Source organism: Heloderma suspectum, chromosome W, assembly GCF_057233095.1.
Source record: "Heloderma suspectum isolate Gila_16-S chromosome W, 16-S_ref, whole genome shotgun sequence".
NCBI lineage: Eukaryota > Metazoa > Chordata > Lepidosauria > Squamata > Helodermatidae > Heloderma > Heloderma suspectum.
In genome coordinates, this window is record NC_139475.1 from 65,738,785 (window position 1) to 65,759,240 (window position 20,456).

General features: G+C 47.3%; 1 protein-coding gene across 1 annotated transcript in view; it reads left to right on the forward strand.

The window, feature by feature from the left end:
* Positions 1-20,456, forward strand: part of LOC146334107 (fibrillin-2-like) — a 172,520-nt gene that overhangs the window by 89,010 nt on the left and 63,054 nt on the right. Inside the window, exons 9-14 of the mRNA XM_084825045.1 lie at positions 2,910-3,062; positions 3,984-4,181; positions 5,746-5,889; positions 17,933-18,052; positions 18,977-19,102; positions 20,153-20,275. Of these exons, the coding sequence (XP_084681171.1) occupies positions 2,910-3,062; positions 3,984-4,181; positions 5,746-5,889; positions 17,933-18,052; positions 18,977-19,102; positions 20,153-20,275 (864 nt within the window). The remainder of the gene's footprint in view (positions 1-2,909; positions 3,063-3,983; positions 4,182-5,745; positions 5,890-17,932; positions 18,053-18,976; positions 19,103-20,152; positions 20,276-20,456) is intronic.

Consider the following 20,456-nt stretch of genomic DNA (forward strand, 5'->3'; position numbering starts at 1 on the left):
AGGTCTGACTCATCGGCCCCCAAGGGGAGGGAGGAATGGTCAGGAATTCCCTCCCAGCCTGGGCAGATCATTAATCCAAGCCCCACCCAAGGCCTCATTAGCCTCTTGATGTGCCAGCCCCAAGTCCACATCCTGATTGAGGTCTTAATTGCCGAGGTTTTCCAGTTGGGGCTTGCAAAACTATGATTAAAGAAGGCGTTTACGGGGGGGGGGATTGGGGGGGTCAGCACGCCTCGCCAAGCATCACAATTAACAGCAATTACTTTACAGGGAGAGATCACCCTGCTGGCAGCCCGTCCGCTGATGCCGACCAAACGAATGCAGACACGGCACCCTTGACGAATGAGTCAATCAAGACTTGACATTCCTCGCTGTTTTCCTTTCCTTTTTCTGGGGTGCCTCAAATGTGACTCTTCCCTGCTTACCATGGGATAGGCTTCCTCGTGACGTTCTGTAGGGGGACCCTTGCTGGATTCTGGGGAGGGGAGGCTTTTATGGGGTGCGGGCATCTTACCACTTTCCTGGAGAGCTGGCCTGGATGCCTAAACATGCTTTTGGTCTCTCTGCCCAGAATTCTCTACTCTAGGGTTAGGCAGCCTGGTGCCTTTTGGATGTTGGGGACTACAACTCCCATCAGCCCCAGACCAGCATAGGCAATGGTCAGGGATTATGGGAGTTGTAATTCAAAGCAGGTGCACCTAGCCTGGTCTAATCTAACTGGCACATCTCTAAGGCTGTTCCTATAAATAAGAAGTTGGGGGATGGATGGATGGATGGATGGTATCAGGGTGGACAGTGAGCCCATAGAACCTCAGAGCAGTTCTGATTCTGAGGAGGAACAGCCGTCCGTGGGAGAGGAGCACGCTCATCCCTCCAGGCCCTGCAGCTGGCAGAGTTTCCTCCTCCCAGCATTCCAGACATAGATAGCAGTCCTGGGAGTGAAAGAGCGCGGGAGGAGGGCTGGCTGGATGCTCGACGCAGACACAGAGAGCGAAGAGCTATGGAGGGCGCGGAAGGAGGCGTAGCACCCGTTTGGTGCGCAAGCAACGGTCACGTCCAGAGGACCCAAGGGAAAAGGGGAGGGACTCTCCCTAGCCCATAAGTTCAGGGTCTGCAAGTGATTCTCGATCAAATGGGGACCAACTGTTTCCAACCCGGGCATAGATTACTCTGCTGTTCATAGCTTAGTCACTGGTGATAGAGTTATTAAGTTGTAAAAGGAATAAAGCCTTGAAAAGAGTCCTTTGTCTGTGTCTGGAGTTGGCTACTGGAGTAGACTGAAAGAGGCCGGCTAGGGCCCCCTGACAGATGGGTAGGTAGGGGAGGGGGGAGAGAGAGAGAGAGATTGAGAGAGAGAGAGATTACCATCATAGACCAGCACATAGATCAGAATTTGGAGGTTGAACCTGGGACTTTCTGCATGGAAAACCGATGCTCTGCTTCCAAGTCCTTCCCCAAAACATAGGAAGCTGCCTTCAACTGACACGGACCATCTGTCACCCAACCAGTACCAGTGGTTGGGTGACACGGGGGGGGGGGTCTCCAGTGGGTGACACTGGGGATCTCCAGTGAGTTCTCCAATGGATGACACTAGGAGTCTCAAATGGGATCTCCAGTGGGTTGGGTGACACTGGGGGGTCTCCAATAGGGACACTGGGGGTCTCCAATGTGGGCTCTGTGGGTGCCCATGCACCCACCAATCCTAGGCATGTCTACTCAGAAATAATAGCTCACAATTATTTACACCAGGAGTGTTGAACATCAGTCTGGTGACCAAATCTGGCCTGCATAGTCTCAGTATGGCCCTCCATGGTTTCCCAGATGGCTCTACCCCCTTTCTGTGGCCCCTCCCCCTTTCCCCCAGCCTCCAATCATTTGGTGGTTTCCTGTCTTTTTCTCAGCCCCCCCCCCATTCTAAAAGTTCAGAATGTATCTCTGAAAGCTGAGTTACTGACAGGAAGAGGTTTTCAAGGACAACCTGCTGGAATTCGGGGTGCTTTGCCTCTGCCCCCTTTGCCTTTCAAGCTTTCAGAATAGGGGGGGAACTGCACAAGAGCCGGGAAACCACCAAACGATTGGTGGTTGGGGGAAAGGGGGCAGGACCCTTTGGGGAACCCCCAGATGGCCAGATTTGGCCCCTGAGGGGAGGTTCCCCACCCCTGCTCCAGGCCTACCTATCTATCTCCATAGGGATGGGAGTGTCAGGGTTGGATCGGAGCCCAGAGAGCCCCAAAGCAGTTCTGATTCTGAGGAAGAGATAGAAACCACGGGAGAGGAACATGTGCGCTGTTCAGAGGAGCAGCTGGGGGAGAGCCCCTCCCGGTACACATTCCTGAGAGTGATAGTGACTCTGGCAGGGAGAGGGAGGCGCAACAGCAGTTTCTGGACACTAGGCGCCGGTGCAGCGTCAAGCAGGAGATGGCGGGCGCCGAGAGGAGGCGCTCAGCCCGCTTGGCACGACGGCAACAGTGGTGCCCCGATGCCCCACGGGAAAGGGGTGGACTCTCTCCTCCTAGCCCATAGGTTCAGAGGTTTCCCGCCTTCCCCTCCAAATGGAGATCAACTGATTCCTAAGGCTAGAACCCCCGAGTAGGCAGCTCTCTTAGGTCTCACTCGGAGGATCAAGCAATTAGCATCTGTAAGTGTCATTAGGTTGAATGGGAATAAAGCCTTGGAAAAGAGCCCTATTGTCTGCATGTTGATTCTGGCTACCTGAGGGGCTCAGAGGGCGGCAGGGGCGACCTCCCGACAGGGACAATCCAAGAATTGCTCTCTCTGTCTCTTGCATGCACAGTGAAACTGCTTGAGTGAACTGAGCTCCTCTTAGGGTGCCACCAGAACCTTTCCGCAGCCCAGCTGTGGATGAGCCAGTGCCCCTGGCTCAACTCCTCTTTCTCTTCTCTTTCCAGAACAGTGGATTGGCACCTGCTTCTCAGCGCTTATTGGTGGGCGGTGCACCAGGGAATTGCCTGGCCAGTACACCAAGATGCAGTGTTGCTGTGACCCTGGTCGTTGCTGGGCTATTGGGCAGACCCCAGAAATGTGCCCCGTGAGGGGAACTGGTGAGTGTGATCTAGGGAGCGGGTGGCCGAGACCTTGGAGGCCCCACCACCAAGGAGGCCTTGATCTGGGACCATTGGTTGGGTGACACTGGGGGCCTCCAATGGGGTCTCCATGGGTTGGGTGACACTCAGGGTCTCCAATGGGTTGGGTGACACTCAGGGTCTCCAATGGGTGACTTGAGGGGTCTCCAATGGGATCTCCAATAAGTTTGGTGACAGTGGGAGTCTCCAGTGGGATCTCGAATGGGTTAGGTGACACAGGGGGTCTCCAATGTGGGTCCCATAGGTGCCCATGTGCCCTCCCATCCTAGGCAGGTCTACTCAGAAGAAAGTCCTGTCAACTTCACCAGGACTCCCAGTAAGTGCACATATGGTTGCAACCATCAAGCAATTTGCACAGCACAATCCTATGTGTGATTACTCAGAAGTAAATATTCCCCAGTTCAAGGGAGCTTACTCCCATTTAAGTGTGCATAAGATTATGGCCTGAGTCTGCCTTAGGGTGCAATCCTATGCATGTTTAGACAGAAAAAAGTCCTACAATTCCCAGCATATGCATAGGATCATACCCATAAGCACATAAGAAGAGCAGTGCTGGATCAGACCTAAGGCCTCTGTAGTTCAGCATCCTGTTCCCACAGTGGCCAACCAGATGCCCCAATGGGAAGCCCACAAGGAGGACATGAGCGCAATAGCACCCTCCCGCTCATATTCCCCAGCATACTGCCTCTGATACTGGAGGTCAAACAAAGCCAGCATGATGAGTAGCCACTGAGAGCTTTAACTGCAGGAGCGGGGAGCCTCTTTCATCCCAAATTCAATTCCGGACAAGCTCTGGTGCATTCTCTGGACAGGGCATTTTGCAGTCACCGTTTCTGACTCATGCCAGAAGTGCTGCTTTTGTGTGGTTTGCTTTGACAGACGAATACCGCCAGCTGTGTATCAATGGTCTCCCAGTGGTTCCAGGCTTCCCCAGTACTTTCCCCAGGATTCCTGGCTTTGGACCCAATGGAATGGGGCCGAGCATTAGTGGTCTTGGCAGCTTCAGGCCCAACGGAGCCAATGGGCAAGGTGGAATCCCTGGTCTGCCTGGCACGGGACCTGGGAGCTTGAGCATTGGTAAGTGAGGAAACTTGCGTACAGCAGGGATATTGGAAGCTGGCTTATACAGAGATTATAATTTTTGTGGACCATCCAGGGAGCTTTGGTTATTGGATGGTATAGAAATGTAACTAGGGATGGTGGAATTCCCCTGCAACCTGTTCATGCTTTGTTCACCCGACCCTTGCGGGTGCATGGAACAAGCTGCCAGATGGTCCATGGGTGCCCGGTAAGAGCTCACAACTTTTTTTCTATCCGCGAGCTACAATTTTGCGCAAAATGACAGGTATACGTATTTACAGGTATCAGTTTTTGCTCAAAATGGTCCACAGTTTTGAACAAATTGCACTATTTATGGCTGCAATTTTGCCCCCAAACAATTTCCATGAATATGCATACCCACAATTTTGCACAAGGTCTCCATCTGCACAATTTTTTAAAAAGTGGGAAACTGCAAGCTTGCCCAACTTGGCACATGCCAAGTCAGGATCCACGAGCCAATATTTGGGGGGCCAAGCTGGCAAAACCTTGCCGAGTTCCACCCCCAAGCTGGATTCCTCCAAGTCCAACACCATCTTCTTCTTCTGCTATGATCCCAATCCTCATGATTCTTAATAAAGGGCTGATTGCAATCGGAATCTAGGAAGCTGCCATATCCTGAGCCAGACGGCTGTTCCACAAAGCTCCGGCCGGATCTTCTACCCTTAGTGGCAGGTGCTTTCTGTGGTTTCAGACAGGGACAGATGAATCTGCCCATGTTGGTTTCTCTCAGTTCTTCATTTTTCCCAATCTTAAATTGGGCTTGTGACAAACTTTGTGCATTCCACCCTGCCCCCAAACAGTTTGCATGAAAATTCATCAGCATTTTTTGCTGCATGATTCTCTGAATACATGCATTTTCGTACACGCTTTTGCCTAACGTATACATTTTGTGCCAGCAATTTTCCTAATCAGATGCATTTTTTTTAAAGATTCTTCCCCCTACTATGCATGGCAGCGGCTCCTCAGAGTTTCAGGTGGTGGTGGTGAGGGGTGGTCTTCCTCAAGCCCATCTGTAGATGCTGGGGATGGAACCAGGGACCTCCTACATGCAAACCAGGGGCTCTACCACTGAGCTAGGGCCCTTCTCCTAAAGAGAAACTAAGGTTCCAGTCCTCATGGTTCTGAATGCAGGGCTGATTTAAAAAGAACCTAGGAAGCTGACTTATGCTGAGTCAGACCATGGATCAATCTAGCTGAGCACTGTCTACACTGATAGCAGTGGCTCTTTGGGATTTCGGGTGGGGGATCTTTGCCAGCCTTACCTGGAGATTCCAGGAATGCAAACTGGGGCTTTCTGCAAGCAAAGCAGATTCTCTAGAACTAAGCTATAACCCTTTGCCTAAAAACTACGTAAGACGCTAGTCCTCATGGTTTTGAATACAGGGCTGATTTCAATAGGAACATAGGAAGCTGCCTCATACCAAGTCAGACAGTTGGTCCTTCTAGACAGTGGGTTTTCCACTTTTCCTAGCCCTAAGCATATCTTCCCTCCCAGTGACAACCACTGCTGTCACTGGGTCATTCTTTTGATTTTTTTTAGGAACAGCCACCCTGAACCAGACAATTGACATCTGCAAGCATTTCACCAACCTTTGTTTGAACGGGCGCTGCATCCCCACACCCTCCAGCTACCGCTGCGAGTGCAACATGGGCTACAAGCAAGATGTGCGTGGCGAGTGCATTGGTGAGAAGGGGAGAGGGATGCTGCGAATGTAATCATTGGGGTTGTCCATCTAGGCCAGTGGGCACTGCATGGCAGCTGCCAATAGCTGAGTAGAAAGTGTGCTTTGAAAACATCTTGGTTCGGGGTTGGCGACAGCAGGGTTTGGCAGCCTGCATTGATGATCCAAGTGAACCAGTTAGATTACTTTCCATTAAAGCCCACCTTATCTTGAGGGCTCAAGGTGGATAATGACTGCCGTATACTCGGGTCTGTGGCCGTTAGAAGGATGGCCACTCATGGGGACAGGGAGTGGAGAGAAATGTTAGTGGTGTGTTTTACAACTGAAGTAATACATGTGGCTGTCTAAACAGCATCTACATAACATCATTATGCCCAAGGCCTAAAATTATCTAGTTGCACCACTGCTCCAACCCACTCCATCATCCCAACCTCCAGACGTTAGGACTTCCAAAAGAACTGAATGCTTTGTAAGGCGGAAATGTGGTGCTGGGGAGAATGGAGGGGGAAAAAGAATTCTGTGAGGAACTTATGAAAAAGAGCACAGATATGTGAACTGCAGAGGAGGAGGCCAAAAAAAGAGATGCCCATACGAAATTATGGGTGTCAGATGTATAAATAGTTTGAGAAACTTAGGGGAAACAAATATTATGATTCAATCTCATTATTCCTCTTTATGCTCACTGCAAAGGGGATCTCAGTAATATAAGCTTATATATTGCTGCTGTATGACTCAGAAAAACTTAAACTGGATCTTTTGAATGGAGAGATTTAAATGCTGGAGTTGCCAGTATGGCTGAACTATTCCTTTCATTTATGGGAGGGCTGTTCTTTCACCACCAATTTATTGGTGTCATAGTCTCCCCAGCATTATTTATCAGATGATGGGTGCTAGATTAAGGTTTGACCAATTAACTATAATAATGGGCTGTTTGGAATCAAAGGCACAACTAAATTATTGTTGCAAAAATGTTTGGGTTGCAGAGGAAGATGGTACGGGCACAACGTTGACCAGTCATCAGTTTCAACCCTGACAACAACAGGATGTTCACAGGATGTTCAATCAAAGTTTGGGGACATTGTCACAAAGAACAAGTTGACAGATGACATTGGGCAAAGAATGGCCTTGCAGTCTCAACAGATACCATAGAAAAATGGCCTCTGTTTAATTACTCACCAGAACGCCAATTCAGACATGATCCCACCAGAGATAAGCACTCAGTGGGAGAAAGCAGGCCCAATAACTTGGCTCTCCTGCTGAAATTGCAGAGTCTGTAAAAATGTAGACCTATACCTGTCTATTCAGAAGTAAGGCCCTTTGAGCTCAGCAGGGCTTACTTCCAGGTAAGTGGGTATAGGATTACAGCCCTATAATGCTTCATTTTGGCTGGATTGCGCCTGGTCACGATTTCACTCGCTTCACAGAAATGTCTTTCTGTAACATTTTAAAAGGAACTTTTGGAAGGAAACTGAAAGTACTTGAGCAGTCTCTTTTTTGCATGGGGGGTGGAGCAGGGCAGGAGCTCAGTTGGCAGGGGTCCAGATTCAGTACCTTGGAATTGCTTTCTTTCCAGCTGCACCACTGCTTTGCCACACCAAAGAAAAAAAAAATTTAGTAATCTTTGGGGGAGTGGGGGAGAATCAGGCTTTTGAATTTGTGATAAGACAGCTTCTGTCTAAAGCAGGGGTGGAGAACCATTTTGCTACACTTAAGTCACTGCCACCGGCAAATTGAATGTCAGTGGCACCGTAATGGCAAAAAAGCCACATTTTCAGTTTAGAACAAGGCTCCCAGAGATATATGGATTTGAGGTTGTTAATTATGTTTAGGTAAAAATAACAGTGATCCCCTTCATGGATCACTGCCTTGTTGTGGCGAAGGGGCTTGTGTAACTCAGTGAAGCCATAAGCTATGCCGTGCAGGGCCACCCAAGACGGACAGGTCATGGCGGAGAGTTCTGACAAAATGTGGTCCACTGGAGAAGGAAATGGCAACCCACTCCAGTATTCTTGCCAGGAAAACCCCATGGAACGTATCCCAAGGCTAAAAGAGATGACGCCGGAAGATGAGCCCCTCAGGTCGGAAGGTGTCCAATATGCTACAGGGGAAGAGCAGAGGGTATTTCCAAGTAGCTCCAGAAAGAGTGAAGCAGCTGGGCCAAACCCGAAAGGACACTCAGCTGTGGATGTGTCTGGTGGTGAAAAGAAAATCCGATGCTGTAAAGAACAATATTGTTTAGGAACCTGGAATGTCAGATCAATGAATCAAGGTAAGCTGGAGGTGGTCAAACATGAGATGGCAAGATTGAACATTGACATCTTGGGAATCAGCAAACTAAAATGGACAGGAATGGGCGAAAATAATTCAGGTGACCATCATATCTACTACTGTGGGCAAGATTCCCTTAGAAGAAATGGAGTAGCACTCATAGTCAACAAAAGGGTGGGAAAAGCAGTACTGGGGTACAATCTAAAAAACAACAGAATGATCTCAGTACGAATCCAAGGCAAACCATTCAACATCACAGTAATTCAAGCTGATGCCCCAACCCCTGAGGCTGAAGAAGCTGAGGTTGATCCGTTCTATGAAGACCTACAACAACTTCTAGAACTAACACCAAAAAAAGATGTCCTCTTCATCATAGGGGATTGGAATGCTAAAGTAGGAAGTCAAGAAATCACTGGGATAACAGGCAGGCATGGCCTTGGTGTACAAAATGAAGCAGGACAAAGGCTAACAGAGATTTGCCAAGCGAACACGCTGATCATAGCAAACACTCTTTTCCAACAGCACAAGAGGCGACTCTACACATGGACATCACCAGATGGTCAGTATCGAAATCAGATTGATTATGTCCTTTGCAGCCAAAGATGGAGAAGCTCTATACAGTCAGTCAAAACAAGACCTGGAGCTGACTGTGGCTCAGATCATGAGCTGCTTCTTGCAAAATTTCGGCTTAAATTGCAGAACGTAGGGAAAACCACTAAACCATTCCGGTATGACCTCAATCATATCCCTTATGAATATACAGTAGAGGTGAGGAATAGATTTCAGGGATTAGACTTGATAGACAGAGTGCCTGAGGAACTATGGACGGAGGTCCGTAACATTGTTCAGGAGGCAGCAACTCAATCCATCCCAAAGAAAAAGAAATGCAAGAAAGCAAAGTGGCTCTCTGATGAGGCTTTACAAGTAGCTGAGGAAAGAAGGGAAGCGAAAAGCAAGGGAGAAAGGGGAAGGTATATCCAACTGAATGCAGAGTTCCAGAGAATAGCAAGGAGAGACAAGAAGGCCTTTTTAAATGAACAATGCAAAGAAATCGAAGAAAACAACAGATTGGGAAAGATTGGAGATCTCTTCAAGAAAATTGGAGATCTCAAGGGAACGTTTTGTGCAAAGACGGGCATGATAAAGGACAAAGAAGGCAGGGACCTAACAGAAGCAGATGAGATTAAGAAGAGGTGGAAAGAATACACAGAAGAACTATACAGGAAAGATCTGAATGTCCCTGATAGCCATGATAGTGCGGTCACTGAACTTGAGCCGGACATCCTAGAGAGTGAAGTCAAGTGGGCCTTAGGAAGTATTAGTAACAACAAAGCTAGAGGAGATGACAGCATTCCAGCTGAGCTATTTAAAATCCTAAAAGATGATGCTGTTAAAGTGCTGCACTTAATATGCCAACAAATTTGGAACAGTCAACAGTGGCCACAAGACTGGAAAAGGTCAGTTTACATTCCAATTCCAAAGAAGGGCAACGCCAAAGAGTGTTCAAACTACCGTACAATTGCGCTCATTTCACATGCCAGCAAGGTGATGCTCAAAATCCTACAAGCTAGGCTTCAGCAGTATGCGAACCGAGAACTCCCAGAAGTACAAGCTGGGTTTCGAAGAGGCAGAGGAACTAGAGATCAAATTGCCAACGTTCTCTGGATCATGGAGAAAGCAAGAGAATTCCAGAAAAACGTCTATTTCTGCTTGATTGACTACACTAAAGCCTTTGCTTGTGTGGATCACAACAAACTGTGGCAAATTCTGAAAGAGATGGGAGTACCAGACCACCTTACCTGTCTCCTGAGAAACCTGTACGAGGGTCAAGAAGCAACAGAAAGAACCAGACATGGAACAACCAATTGGTTCAAAATTGGGAAAGGAGTACGACAAGGCTGTATATTGTCGCCCTGCTTATTTAACTTATATGCAGAGTACATCATGAGAAATGCTGGGTTGGATGAATCAGAGGTCGGAATTAAGATTGCCGGGAGAATTATCAACAACCTCAGATACGCAGATGATACCACCCTAATGGCAGAAAGCGAAGAGGATCTCAAGAGCCTCTTGTTGAGGGTGAAACAGGAGAGTGCAAAAGCTGGCTTGAAACTCAACATTAAAAAAACTAAGATCATGGCATCTGGCCCCATCACTTCCTGCCATATAGAAGGGGAAGAAATGGTAGCAGTGACAGATTTTATTTTCTTGGGCTCCAAGATCGCCGCAGACGGTGACTGTAGCCATGAAATTAAAAGACGCTTGCTCCTTGGGAGGAAAGCTATGGCCAACCTAGACAGCATAGTAAGAAGCAGAGACATCACCTTGCCGACAAAGGTCCGTCTAATCAAAGCTATGGTTTTCCCAGTAGTAATGTATGGCTGTGAGAGCTGGACTATAAGGAAGGCTGAGCGCCGGAGAATTGATGCTTTCGAACTGTGGTGCTGGAGAAGACTCTTACGAGTCCCCTGGACTGCAAGGAGGTCAAATCAGTCCATCCTGAAGGAAATCAACCCTGAGTGCTCATTGGAAGGACAGATACTGAAGCTGAAGCTCCAATATTTTGGCCACCTAATGCGAAGAGAAAACTCCTTGGAAAAGACCCTGATGCTGGGAAAGACTGAAGGCAAAAGGAGAAGGGGACGGCAGAGGATGAGATGGCTGGATAGCTAGCATCACTGATGCAATGAATATGAACCTGAGCACACTCCGGGAGAGAGCGCAGGACAGGAAGGCCTGGCGTGCTATGGTCCGTGGGGTCACCAAGAGTTGGACACGACTGAACGACTGAACAACAACAAAAGTAACAGTTCTTATACATTTCTGATGTGATTTATTTATTATTCAGTCAATTTCCGAAGGGCACAGTCTCATGCATATTTAGACAGAAAAAAAGGCCTACAACTTCCAGCATGCCCCCAGCTGGGAGTTGTGGGACTTTTTTCCCATCTAAACATGCGTAGGATTGCATCCTAAGACACCTTTCTCCAAAGAGACTCAAGGCAACTTGAGACAAAATTTAAAAGGGTTCAAAGAATGCTCCACGAAAATGAAATCCCCATGAAATCAGATGCTAAGCATTCATAGACACTAAAATTCTCATCAGGACACAGGCTTGGCAGGAGAGTTAGGGTTGAATCCTATGCGTGTTTAGACAGGAAAAAGTCTACAACTCCCAGCATTCCCCAGCCAGCCATGCTGGCAGGAGAATGATGGGAGTTGTAGGACTTTTTCCTGTCTAAACATGTATAGGATTGCACCCTTATCGGTGTTAAACCAAAACTGTTCTGTTCTTCCTTTGAAACACCGCCTGGTAGTATGTCCACGCTGCCCAGGGAGGAAATCTGGATACGGCCCTCAGGGCTAACTTCCCCATCTGACTGACAGAAGCACAATATAAATAAAATATTGTGCAATCCCCTGATCCATGCAGACACTTGCAGATGGTTACACAGATTGTGACATCCAACATCTCCTTGGAACAAAACATGGCTTCTTGTGCGACAGAGTGTGGATGGTTGTTTGCAGCGTATAGCGTACTTCTGGGTGTGATCTGAGTACTTCTGAGTATGATCTGTATACTCGTAGGGATGGTGCGGGCGCCCAATTCCATCCAGGGATCTGGTGGAACCACCCCTGCCCACACCCCACACCCCTGCTCACTGAGCCCCTGCTTGCCCCCTGCCTGCACTCAGCAAACAGCCTGCATTCCCCCTGGCTGCCTCACCGAGCTTTGCAGTCACCATTTTTTGAGAAATAAAATGGAGAACACAAAAATGCGCATATTTGTGTGTGTGCGAAAATGCACATTTTTGTGAAAGTGCATATTTGTGTATGTGAAAATGCACATTTTTGCGAAAATGCATGTTTTCACACATACACAAATATGAGCACTTTACAATCGCCATTTTATTTCCCCAAAAATGGCCACCATGGAGCTCAATGAGGCCTCCAAGGTGAGTGCAGGCTGCTAGCCAAGTGCAGAAGGGGCTCCAGCGCAGTCCGAGGATCTGCAAGCGGGCGCAGGGGCTGGGCGGGTACTTCTGCTTATGATCTCCTTAACTAGATTACAGATGGATGGATCAATCTACTTCCTGTCCTTGTCAGTTTCACAGGTATTTGTTCTCAAGTCCATCCTATTGCATTCCCACATAAATCTGTGGATTTGGGGTTGGATCCAGAGGGGCCTCGTGTGGCGCAGAGTGGTAGGCGGCAGTGTTGCAACCAAAACTCTCCCCACGACCTGAGTTCGATCCCAGCGGAAGCCGGGTCTCGGGTAGCCGGCTCAGGTCGATGCAGCCTTCCATCCTCCCGAGGTCGGTAAAATGAGTAAGGTAGTCATGACTGGGGAAGGCCATGGCAAACCACCCCGCTACAGTCTGCCATGAAAACACCAGCGCAAGCGGCGTCCCTCTAGGGGTCAGCAATGACCTGGTGCTTGCACAGGAGGAACCTTTCCTTTCCAGATTTAAGCTGGTTCAATTGAGCTGTTGGAAGTGGATTTCCCTGACACCTTCTTCCCACGAAAGGATGTGGGAGATATCTCTTTTGGGTGGTAGAGTTTGGTGAGTTTTCCTAGGTTCAGCTGCCCCAGAATTCATTCTGATTCCCACTGCAGCACCTGACTCAGTTTGTAGCAAATGGGGTCAATTTGCTAATTTTCAGTGCAATTTGCACATCCCCCCCGGGTCCTTCAATTTGCAAACATTTCTGAGCAAATTATACAAATGATGGCCAAATGTGTACAAATTATGGCTGGATTTGCGTAAATTACAGCTGAATTTGTGCAAATTGCTCAGAAATGTGTGCAAATTGTGGAAACTGGGGAAAATGCACCAAGAAGTTCCCAGAGTGCAGGGAAAGCCCGCAGCTCAGCTCACGAACACAAATCAAGCCTTACACACCACCACAGAACGCTGTCAACTAAAAATGGAAACAGATTTCCCAGCGATGGACATCCCTGTTCCTATGGCACCCCCCCCAGCCCCCTGAAAATGCTATAGGGAGTGTCATGAAACCCTGTTGAATGGGGTGAGATGCAGTATGTGTGTGGTGGGGGGAGGAGAGATCCCCCAAAATTGGGCAATGGCACCTTCCACAAGCAGAACATTTCCTCTTGAGAAGGGGTGGGCACCATTCAGCCCCTGCAGCCCTCCAGTGCAGTCCTCACCACTCCCTAAAATTCTAGGACACCCCCCCATTTTAAAAAATGGGGGGGCAAACAAAGTGGCCACTGGAGGTGCTACACAGTGTCAAAAGGATCAAATTGGCTTGTTTGCAAACTTATTCTGACCCTTTTAGTGCTCTGTAGCTGCTATGGAGTCCCCAAGGGGTCAAATTAGCTTGTAAACAAGCTAATTTGACACTTTTGGTGTTCTGTAGCAGTTCTAGATGCTATTTATTTTATTCCCCACCCCCATTTCTGGCACCCACAGGGGAGGGTGAGGCCCACAGTAGGCCTGGGTGTGTATGTGAAAATAGCCCCTAGACCTCCTGAAGTTGCCCATCCCTGCTTTTGAGGAAGGACGATCCTGGATTCAACCCTTTGTGGGGGTTTTGTGTGTGTTTTTTAAAACCTGTGTAAAAATACATATATTTAAATCCACATTTTTGAGCACCTTTCTTCACAAAATACATATTTCCAAATGTATTTCCTCTCCATACAACCATAAATCTAAATGCACTTGACCTTAACACTAGGGCTGTGCACTGCTTCATTACAAAGCCCAAATAACAAGGTGAAGCGGGCTTATTCGGAGCAAAATTCTTGTGATACGAAGTGAGTCAGAGCAGTACTGAGGTGGCCCGGGGCAAAGCACCCCCCCCCATGAAGCGCCTCCTCCACCCTGTATATTCGGAGCTCTACTTAATGCCTGAGCAGTCCAGACAGTCTGTCTCCAAAATGTATCAACTTCTGAATGCTCATGTGGAGGGGCATGAGGAGGAGGAGGAAGAGGAGGGAGGGAAGGGGAAGGTGGGGGGAGGCGGGGAGGTGAGTGCAGGAGGGGAAGGGAGTGTGCTTTGGTGAATAGGAACTCTCAGCCAGAACCCACACCAGCAGTCTCCAATCAGAGAGAGTGGTGGAGGAAGGGGGTATATATACTTCGGTGAAAGGCTGCATTTGGTTATTGCACTAGCTGTGTCTTTGGGAGAGGGCTGATGTATGGGTAGATGATCGTGTGTGTGTGCGTGTGTGCATTCCTAGGAGTTGTTCTTTCAATTTATTAGATTTTGATGGCTATTAGGCACTCCTCAAAATTTAAATTAAAAGGAAACAGCTTGGTTGTACTGGGAGCATTCCCTTCCCTCACTCCTTGACTGTCCGTCCTCTTTGGGATTGTGTCTTTTGCAGCACCTCTTCCAACCGCCTTCTCCTATTTCTTTCTACCTCCAACTCATTTGTTATTTCCATTACGTAGATTCATCTCTCCTTTCCATATTTTTTCAAACTAATGTAGCTTTACCTCACTCGTTGTTGCTACGCTTCCCCCTCCCCTGCCGTTCCTGTGTTTGTTTGCTTATGTCGCTTTTGGACTCCAGAAAAGGCTGCGTTTGTTGTCTAAGGTCGACCCTCACTTCTGCTTTCTCCACTCTATTTCCTTGTCATTTTTGTCTGTCAACTCTGTCTTTTTTAGATTTTTACAACCCCAGTCTTATTTCAATTTTTAAAAGCAAACATTGACTTCTGGACATGTTCTTCCTCTCCCCCCCGCTTTAAGTCATATTATTCAAGCATTTAGTTTTTTCTTTCTTTCTAAATTCTTAAAGAAAGGCATATTATAGCAGCCTATGTCTGTAGTGTTCCCCCCACCCACCCCTTGCTGAAGTGAACCATCTGTGTCTTCTCTGTGTTGATCCTCCCAAAACAGAAATTAAAGGAGTTTTTATTATTATATATTATATTATTATATTATTATATTGCTCTTGGCTCTTATCACCTCCATTGTTGTCCTGTATTTCTTGAAGTTAACCTGCCTTCCATAAAAGAACATTAAATATAAAACAATAAATTAAAGACATCTGTCATTTGCTGAGGTAGTTCTGCTTTTCTTTAGCTCTTGTGTGTCTGTGTCCGTGTGTGTCTGCGTGCTAGGTTGTTGTTCCACCAAAGCAATACGTCCACATTTCAAGGCAGTGTTGAAAAAGCACGAGACACATAGTATGTATAGTAATTACCTTCTTAGTTCAATAACACTCCACTGTGTGGCAACGCAATCCAGTGCAGTATGAGGCATCTTCGGGGTGCTGGCAGGGGCAGAGGTGGGGAGAAGTTACGGCTCCTTGCTTTGGGAGTTTTCCTGGGAAAACTCAAATTTCACCTGCACCTAGCACACAAGCCAGTGGGCCAAAGTGCCTGGGCTTTGGGGGTGTGATGCCCTCAAAGGGGGCTGGGAGGGGCCAAGGTGTCACGTCCGTGTGTGGAATCAGGGAGAAGTTACAGCTCTTTGCTTTGGGAGTTTTTGTGGAGAAAATCAAACTTTGGCTGTGCCCAGAGCAGCAACCACTGTGTAAAATACATTCAAAAGACTCATTTGGTGTGTGCTAGAAATAAAGAAAAGCAGATAAAAAAATAACCCCTTCCAGCCTGCCTGTCAGGTACTGTGTGTATTCAGCCATAGAGAGGCAGAGCTGGTGATTCTTCTGAATAAGGGTTGTTTTGCTCTTCAAAGAAACCTGCAGCAGGGATTAGGGATAGTGACCTCTGCTTCAACACACTTTCCCTCCTGAGTTTGGTCTGAGTTTCTGGGAACATCAAATTTCACCTGTGCCTAGCACACAAGCTGGTGGACCAAACTGCCTGGGTTTTTTGAGGGGGGTGATGCCCTCAAGGGGGGCTGGGAGAGGCCAAGGTGTCATGTGCGTGTGTGGAAACAGGGAGAAGTTACAGCTCTTTGCTTTGAGAGTTTCTGTGGAAAACATCAGATTTTAACTCCACCTAGCACAAAACCCACTGGGCCAAACTGTCTGAAATTTTGCATCTGGCCTCCTCTCCAGGGGGGTAGAGAGGTCCCCAAATTTTATGCCTGTATCATAAAAACTAAAAAGGTATGATCATTTGTGTTTTCCCATGCAAGACAATGGGAAAATGCCAAAAACAGGTGATCCGAATCTCGCTTCGGATTCGGATCCGAGTCAAAGTGGAGGGGATCCGAATCAATTCAAGGCAGATAGGGGTCATTTCAGAGAATCCAAAGTGGCATCCAAAGCGGATCGGGGGGTCTGTGCACAGCCCTACTTAAAACATGCATTAAAACATGCATTTTTGTACATGTTGGCACTTTTTTTGCACATGCTGGCACATTTTTTGAGCTGAAAGCTGCATAACCACAACCAGAGAAGCACAAAATTCGAAGGATGATGGTGCATTAGAGTCTGAAATGCAGATGGAACAAAATTGTTGAGCATCCATAATTCAGTTCAGCTTAGGCGGGTTTGCAGGCTGGGCAGCAGGTAACTAAGGAATAAAGCTCAGACTTCCTTTTGGCTGGCGTTAATTTGAATTTAACTAGATTCTATTTTCCCCTCCCCTTCTTTTTAGTTTATTGCATATGCCGCAACTGTTTCTGTTTACCAGGGACACTCATTATTTTCTGCCCTGATTAATTACTGTTTTCGCTTTGGGGGAATGCCTCATTCAAATTTTGCGACTTTGGGAGTTGAGCATCGTCATTCATCAGAGTTCTGCTCCCTTCCCTGGTGTCTCTAGAAACTAAATCCCTGCTAGGAATGTGTGTACAAGCAAAATGTGGGTTTGTTTAAGTTCTCTGAATTCTGCCTTGAAGCTCAATTGTGATCTTTGGACTTTTCACATGAAAACTCATGTGTATTTTCCCAAATGTACGCATCAGTTGTACTCATCTTTGAAATGTATGCATTCTTCTCACAGTGTAGCACTGTGCTGTTGGGGCACTCCAAGTATTGTGCCCCTTTTCTTCATCAGTTAAATGGGTGGGGGAAATGCCATAGGCTTCTCAGATCTTGACATTTGGCCTCTTTTTGATCCATCTGTTTTATGTCCACTATGTGTGGAGCGAGGGGGGGGGGGTACCGATTGTTCAAAAAAAGCAAGGGAAGGGAGGGATGTCAGAGGAATGTATTTTGGGGGTGGAGCTCAATGAGCTTTCACTGGTTCAGCTGCCTGGACTTTGGTCCAATATCCACTACAGAGCCAAACTTGGTCTGCAGTGAGTCAGGCCAGTTAGCGGATTCTCCGTGTTTTGAATCTGTGCAAATTACAGCTGAATTTTGCACAAATTGCATAATTTGCACAAATTACAGCTTCACTTTGTGCAGATTTTGGCCACAATTTGCACAAATCTCTCTACACACACAAAAACCCACAAAAAGTTCCCCGGGTTCGGGGAAAATCTGCAGCTTGCCCACAAATACAAACCAAGTCAGGCATGCCGCAGAACTCTTTTGAGCCCCAAAAGGGCTGGACTTCCCAGCAACAGACATCCCTAGGGAAGGGTGACCTCCAGCCCACAGAGTTTTCCAGGATTCCTCCAGGGGACGAAGCTTGGCCTCCAAGCCCTGCCCCTGGAGGAATCCCCCACTGTTAACTATGATCACAGATGAAGAAAGCATTGGTTTTGATGTCGGGGGCATGGGGAATGCCCCTGACATCAGGTGGTGTGGCCATACCCTCTGGTGTCATTTGGCCCACAGAGGGCTGAGTGGGGGCTCTTAGTTGCCAACCCTTAAAGTGAAGGAACGAAGCCTCTCTCCACTCTGTGGGTCATGGCTGAAGGCTTTCTTTTTTCTTTTCTTCTTAAGATATGGATGAGTGTTCCAGCAGCCCCTGCCTCCATGGTGACTGTGTGAACACACCTGGGTCATACCACTGCAAGTGTCACAAGGGGTTCCAAAGCACGGCCACTAAACAGGCTTGCATTGGTAAGTCTCGGTAGAGATTTTACACTGTCTTGGGGAACTGAGGCCTGTTTTGGTTAGGCTACTTTCCAGCTGTGGAAAGCTTTCACATCTTTACATGTGTCCAGAGTCAGGGTGGATGGCTCTGTCAGCTTCAGTTTCTCCCAGTGAAACTTTTCCAAAGTTTACATTTAGTTCATCCCAAAGTCTGAGAATATATTTTTTCAAAGTTCGCATGGAAATTCATGCATATTTTTGTGTGCACTTCTCCTAATTTTTGTATGCAATTTTGCCTCCTATATATTGCAAGCAATATTGCTAACATAATGGATTTTGAATGTAATTTTTACAAATACATACATTTTTGTGTCCACTTTTCCCTAACATCTGCATTGATTTTTGTCTCTTGCAAATTTTAGAGAAGTTCGAATTTCAAAGGATAGCTGAGCTTCAGTTCATGTACTGCAGGGCTGAACAAGTTGTGTGCCTCCAGATGCTTTGGCCTACAAGTTGCCTGCCTGTGATGTATTGGTTTGAAAGTGCAAAGTTAGGAGTGAGGCCAGTTCACTGATTTTCCAGTAATTTTGTGCTGGGGGGGGGAGGTTCTGCAATTTTAGCAAATTTCTGAGCAATTTGTGCAAATTACACAAATTATGGCCAGATTTGCATAATTTGTGCAAAGTCAGCCAGAATTTGCACAAATTTGGACATAAGTTGTGCAAATTGCTCAGAAATTTGAACCAGAGTTCAAGTTCCTGCAGTTCAGGGAACAGCCCACAACTTGGCTCAAAGACGCAAAGTGAGTTATGCACACCACGGAACTCAGTCAAGCCAAAAAGACCCAGATTTCCCAGTGATGGACATCCCTAGTCCGAGTTTGGTGCTTAACAAACCTGGGTTACCTTCAGGCGCACAGCTCTGCCTTAGCATCTTTTGGTTCCCCCATAGATATCGACGAATGTATCATGAATGGATTGATGTGCCGGAACGGACGCTGCGTGAACACCGATGGGAGCTTCCAATGCATCTGCAATGCTGGCTTCGAAATCACCCCTGACAGGAAGAACTGTGCTGGTAAAGCATTTGCAGTTTTGCATGTGCCCCCTGCCCCTGGGTGGGAAAAAATGAATTTGAACCCTGTTTGAAATGATGATGGTTAGGCATGCCATTCCTGTGGTTTGTTTTTATGAGCCATCAGTATCCAGAAGGATATGTTTTAAAAGTTGCCACTCCCCACCCTGGTCTGGAATCCCTGAATGTTTAGAGCTCATCTTGATTACTAAGTGGTGAGAGGGAAAGCCCTCTGCACATGCTCAGGGACCCTCTTTTCAAAGATGAGAAAGCTGGCAGAGCGATTTGTTTGTGAAACAAATCCAATGGAGCAACAATAGCATCTAAGCTTTCTGCATTCCTCAACATTCCCCAACTAGCCACAACATAATAAAAAAATAAACAGTCTTCTGGGTTTGTTAGCTATTTTTTAAAATAGCTAAAAGGGGCATTGGTGAATTTCCTATGGCAAGGATTTCCAAAGGTGTGGGCCCACCATTGTAAAGATCCTGTCCCTGGAGTTTGCCAACTGGATCTTAAAGCCTGGGCAGGTTTTTATGGGTGTTGGGATAGTCCTTTAACCATCTGGTCCCAAACCATCTCAAGTTGTTCCCACACAATTCTTATGTAGGGATGTTCATCTCTGGGAAATCTCCCCCTTTTTGGCCTCACTGGATTTCTGCAGCACCCCAACTCGGCTTGTATTTGTGAGCTGAGCTGCAGGTTTTTCCAGAAATCTGGGATGTTTGGGGGTTCTTTTTTTCATTTGTGTAAATAGACATTTGCACACATTTTGGCCACAATTCGCACAGAGTACCCAAATTTTGGCTGCAATTTGCGCAAATGTCTATTTATGCAAATTCCAAAAACAGAGAGAAAATCCTCCAGCTGGCCCGATTCACTGTGAACCAAGTCAGACCAGCTGACAGAAGTCAGAACGGAGTCTGAGGGGGGCAGGGCTGAGCTGACAAAAGCTTGTCGAGCTGCACTCCTCAGCCAGATTCCTCTGACATCCCTATTCTGATGTTGCTGGGGGAGCCCACTGTGACTGTTTTCTCGTCATCCTTTCTGCAGATCACAACGAATGTGCCACCACCAACATGTGCCTGAATGGGATGTGTATCAATGAGGATGGGAGCTTCAAATGCATTTGCAAACTAGGGTTCGTGCTGGCCCCCAATGGGCGGTACTGTGTTGGTGAGTTCAACGCAGCATCCCTCCCTTTTAGAGCAGAGACTGGGGGTGCACTGGGTGGGTGGGTGTTTGTGCGAGAGAGCATGTGACCTCAAGAGCTCAGTTTGATTTGCAAAACCCCTGATCTGATATTCCTGTGAGGAACCTTGAAAGAACTGGGTATGTTTAGGCTGGAGAAGGGCAA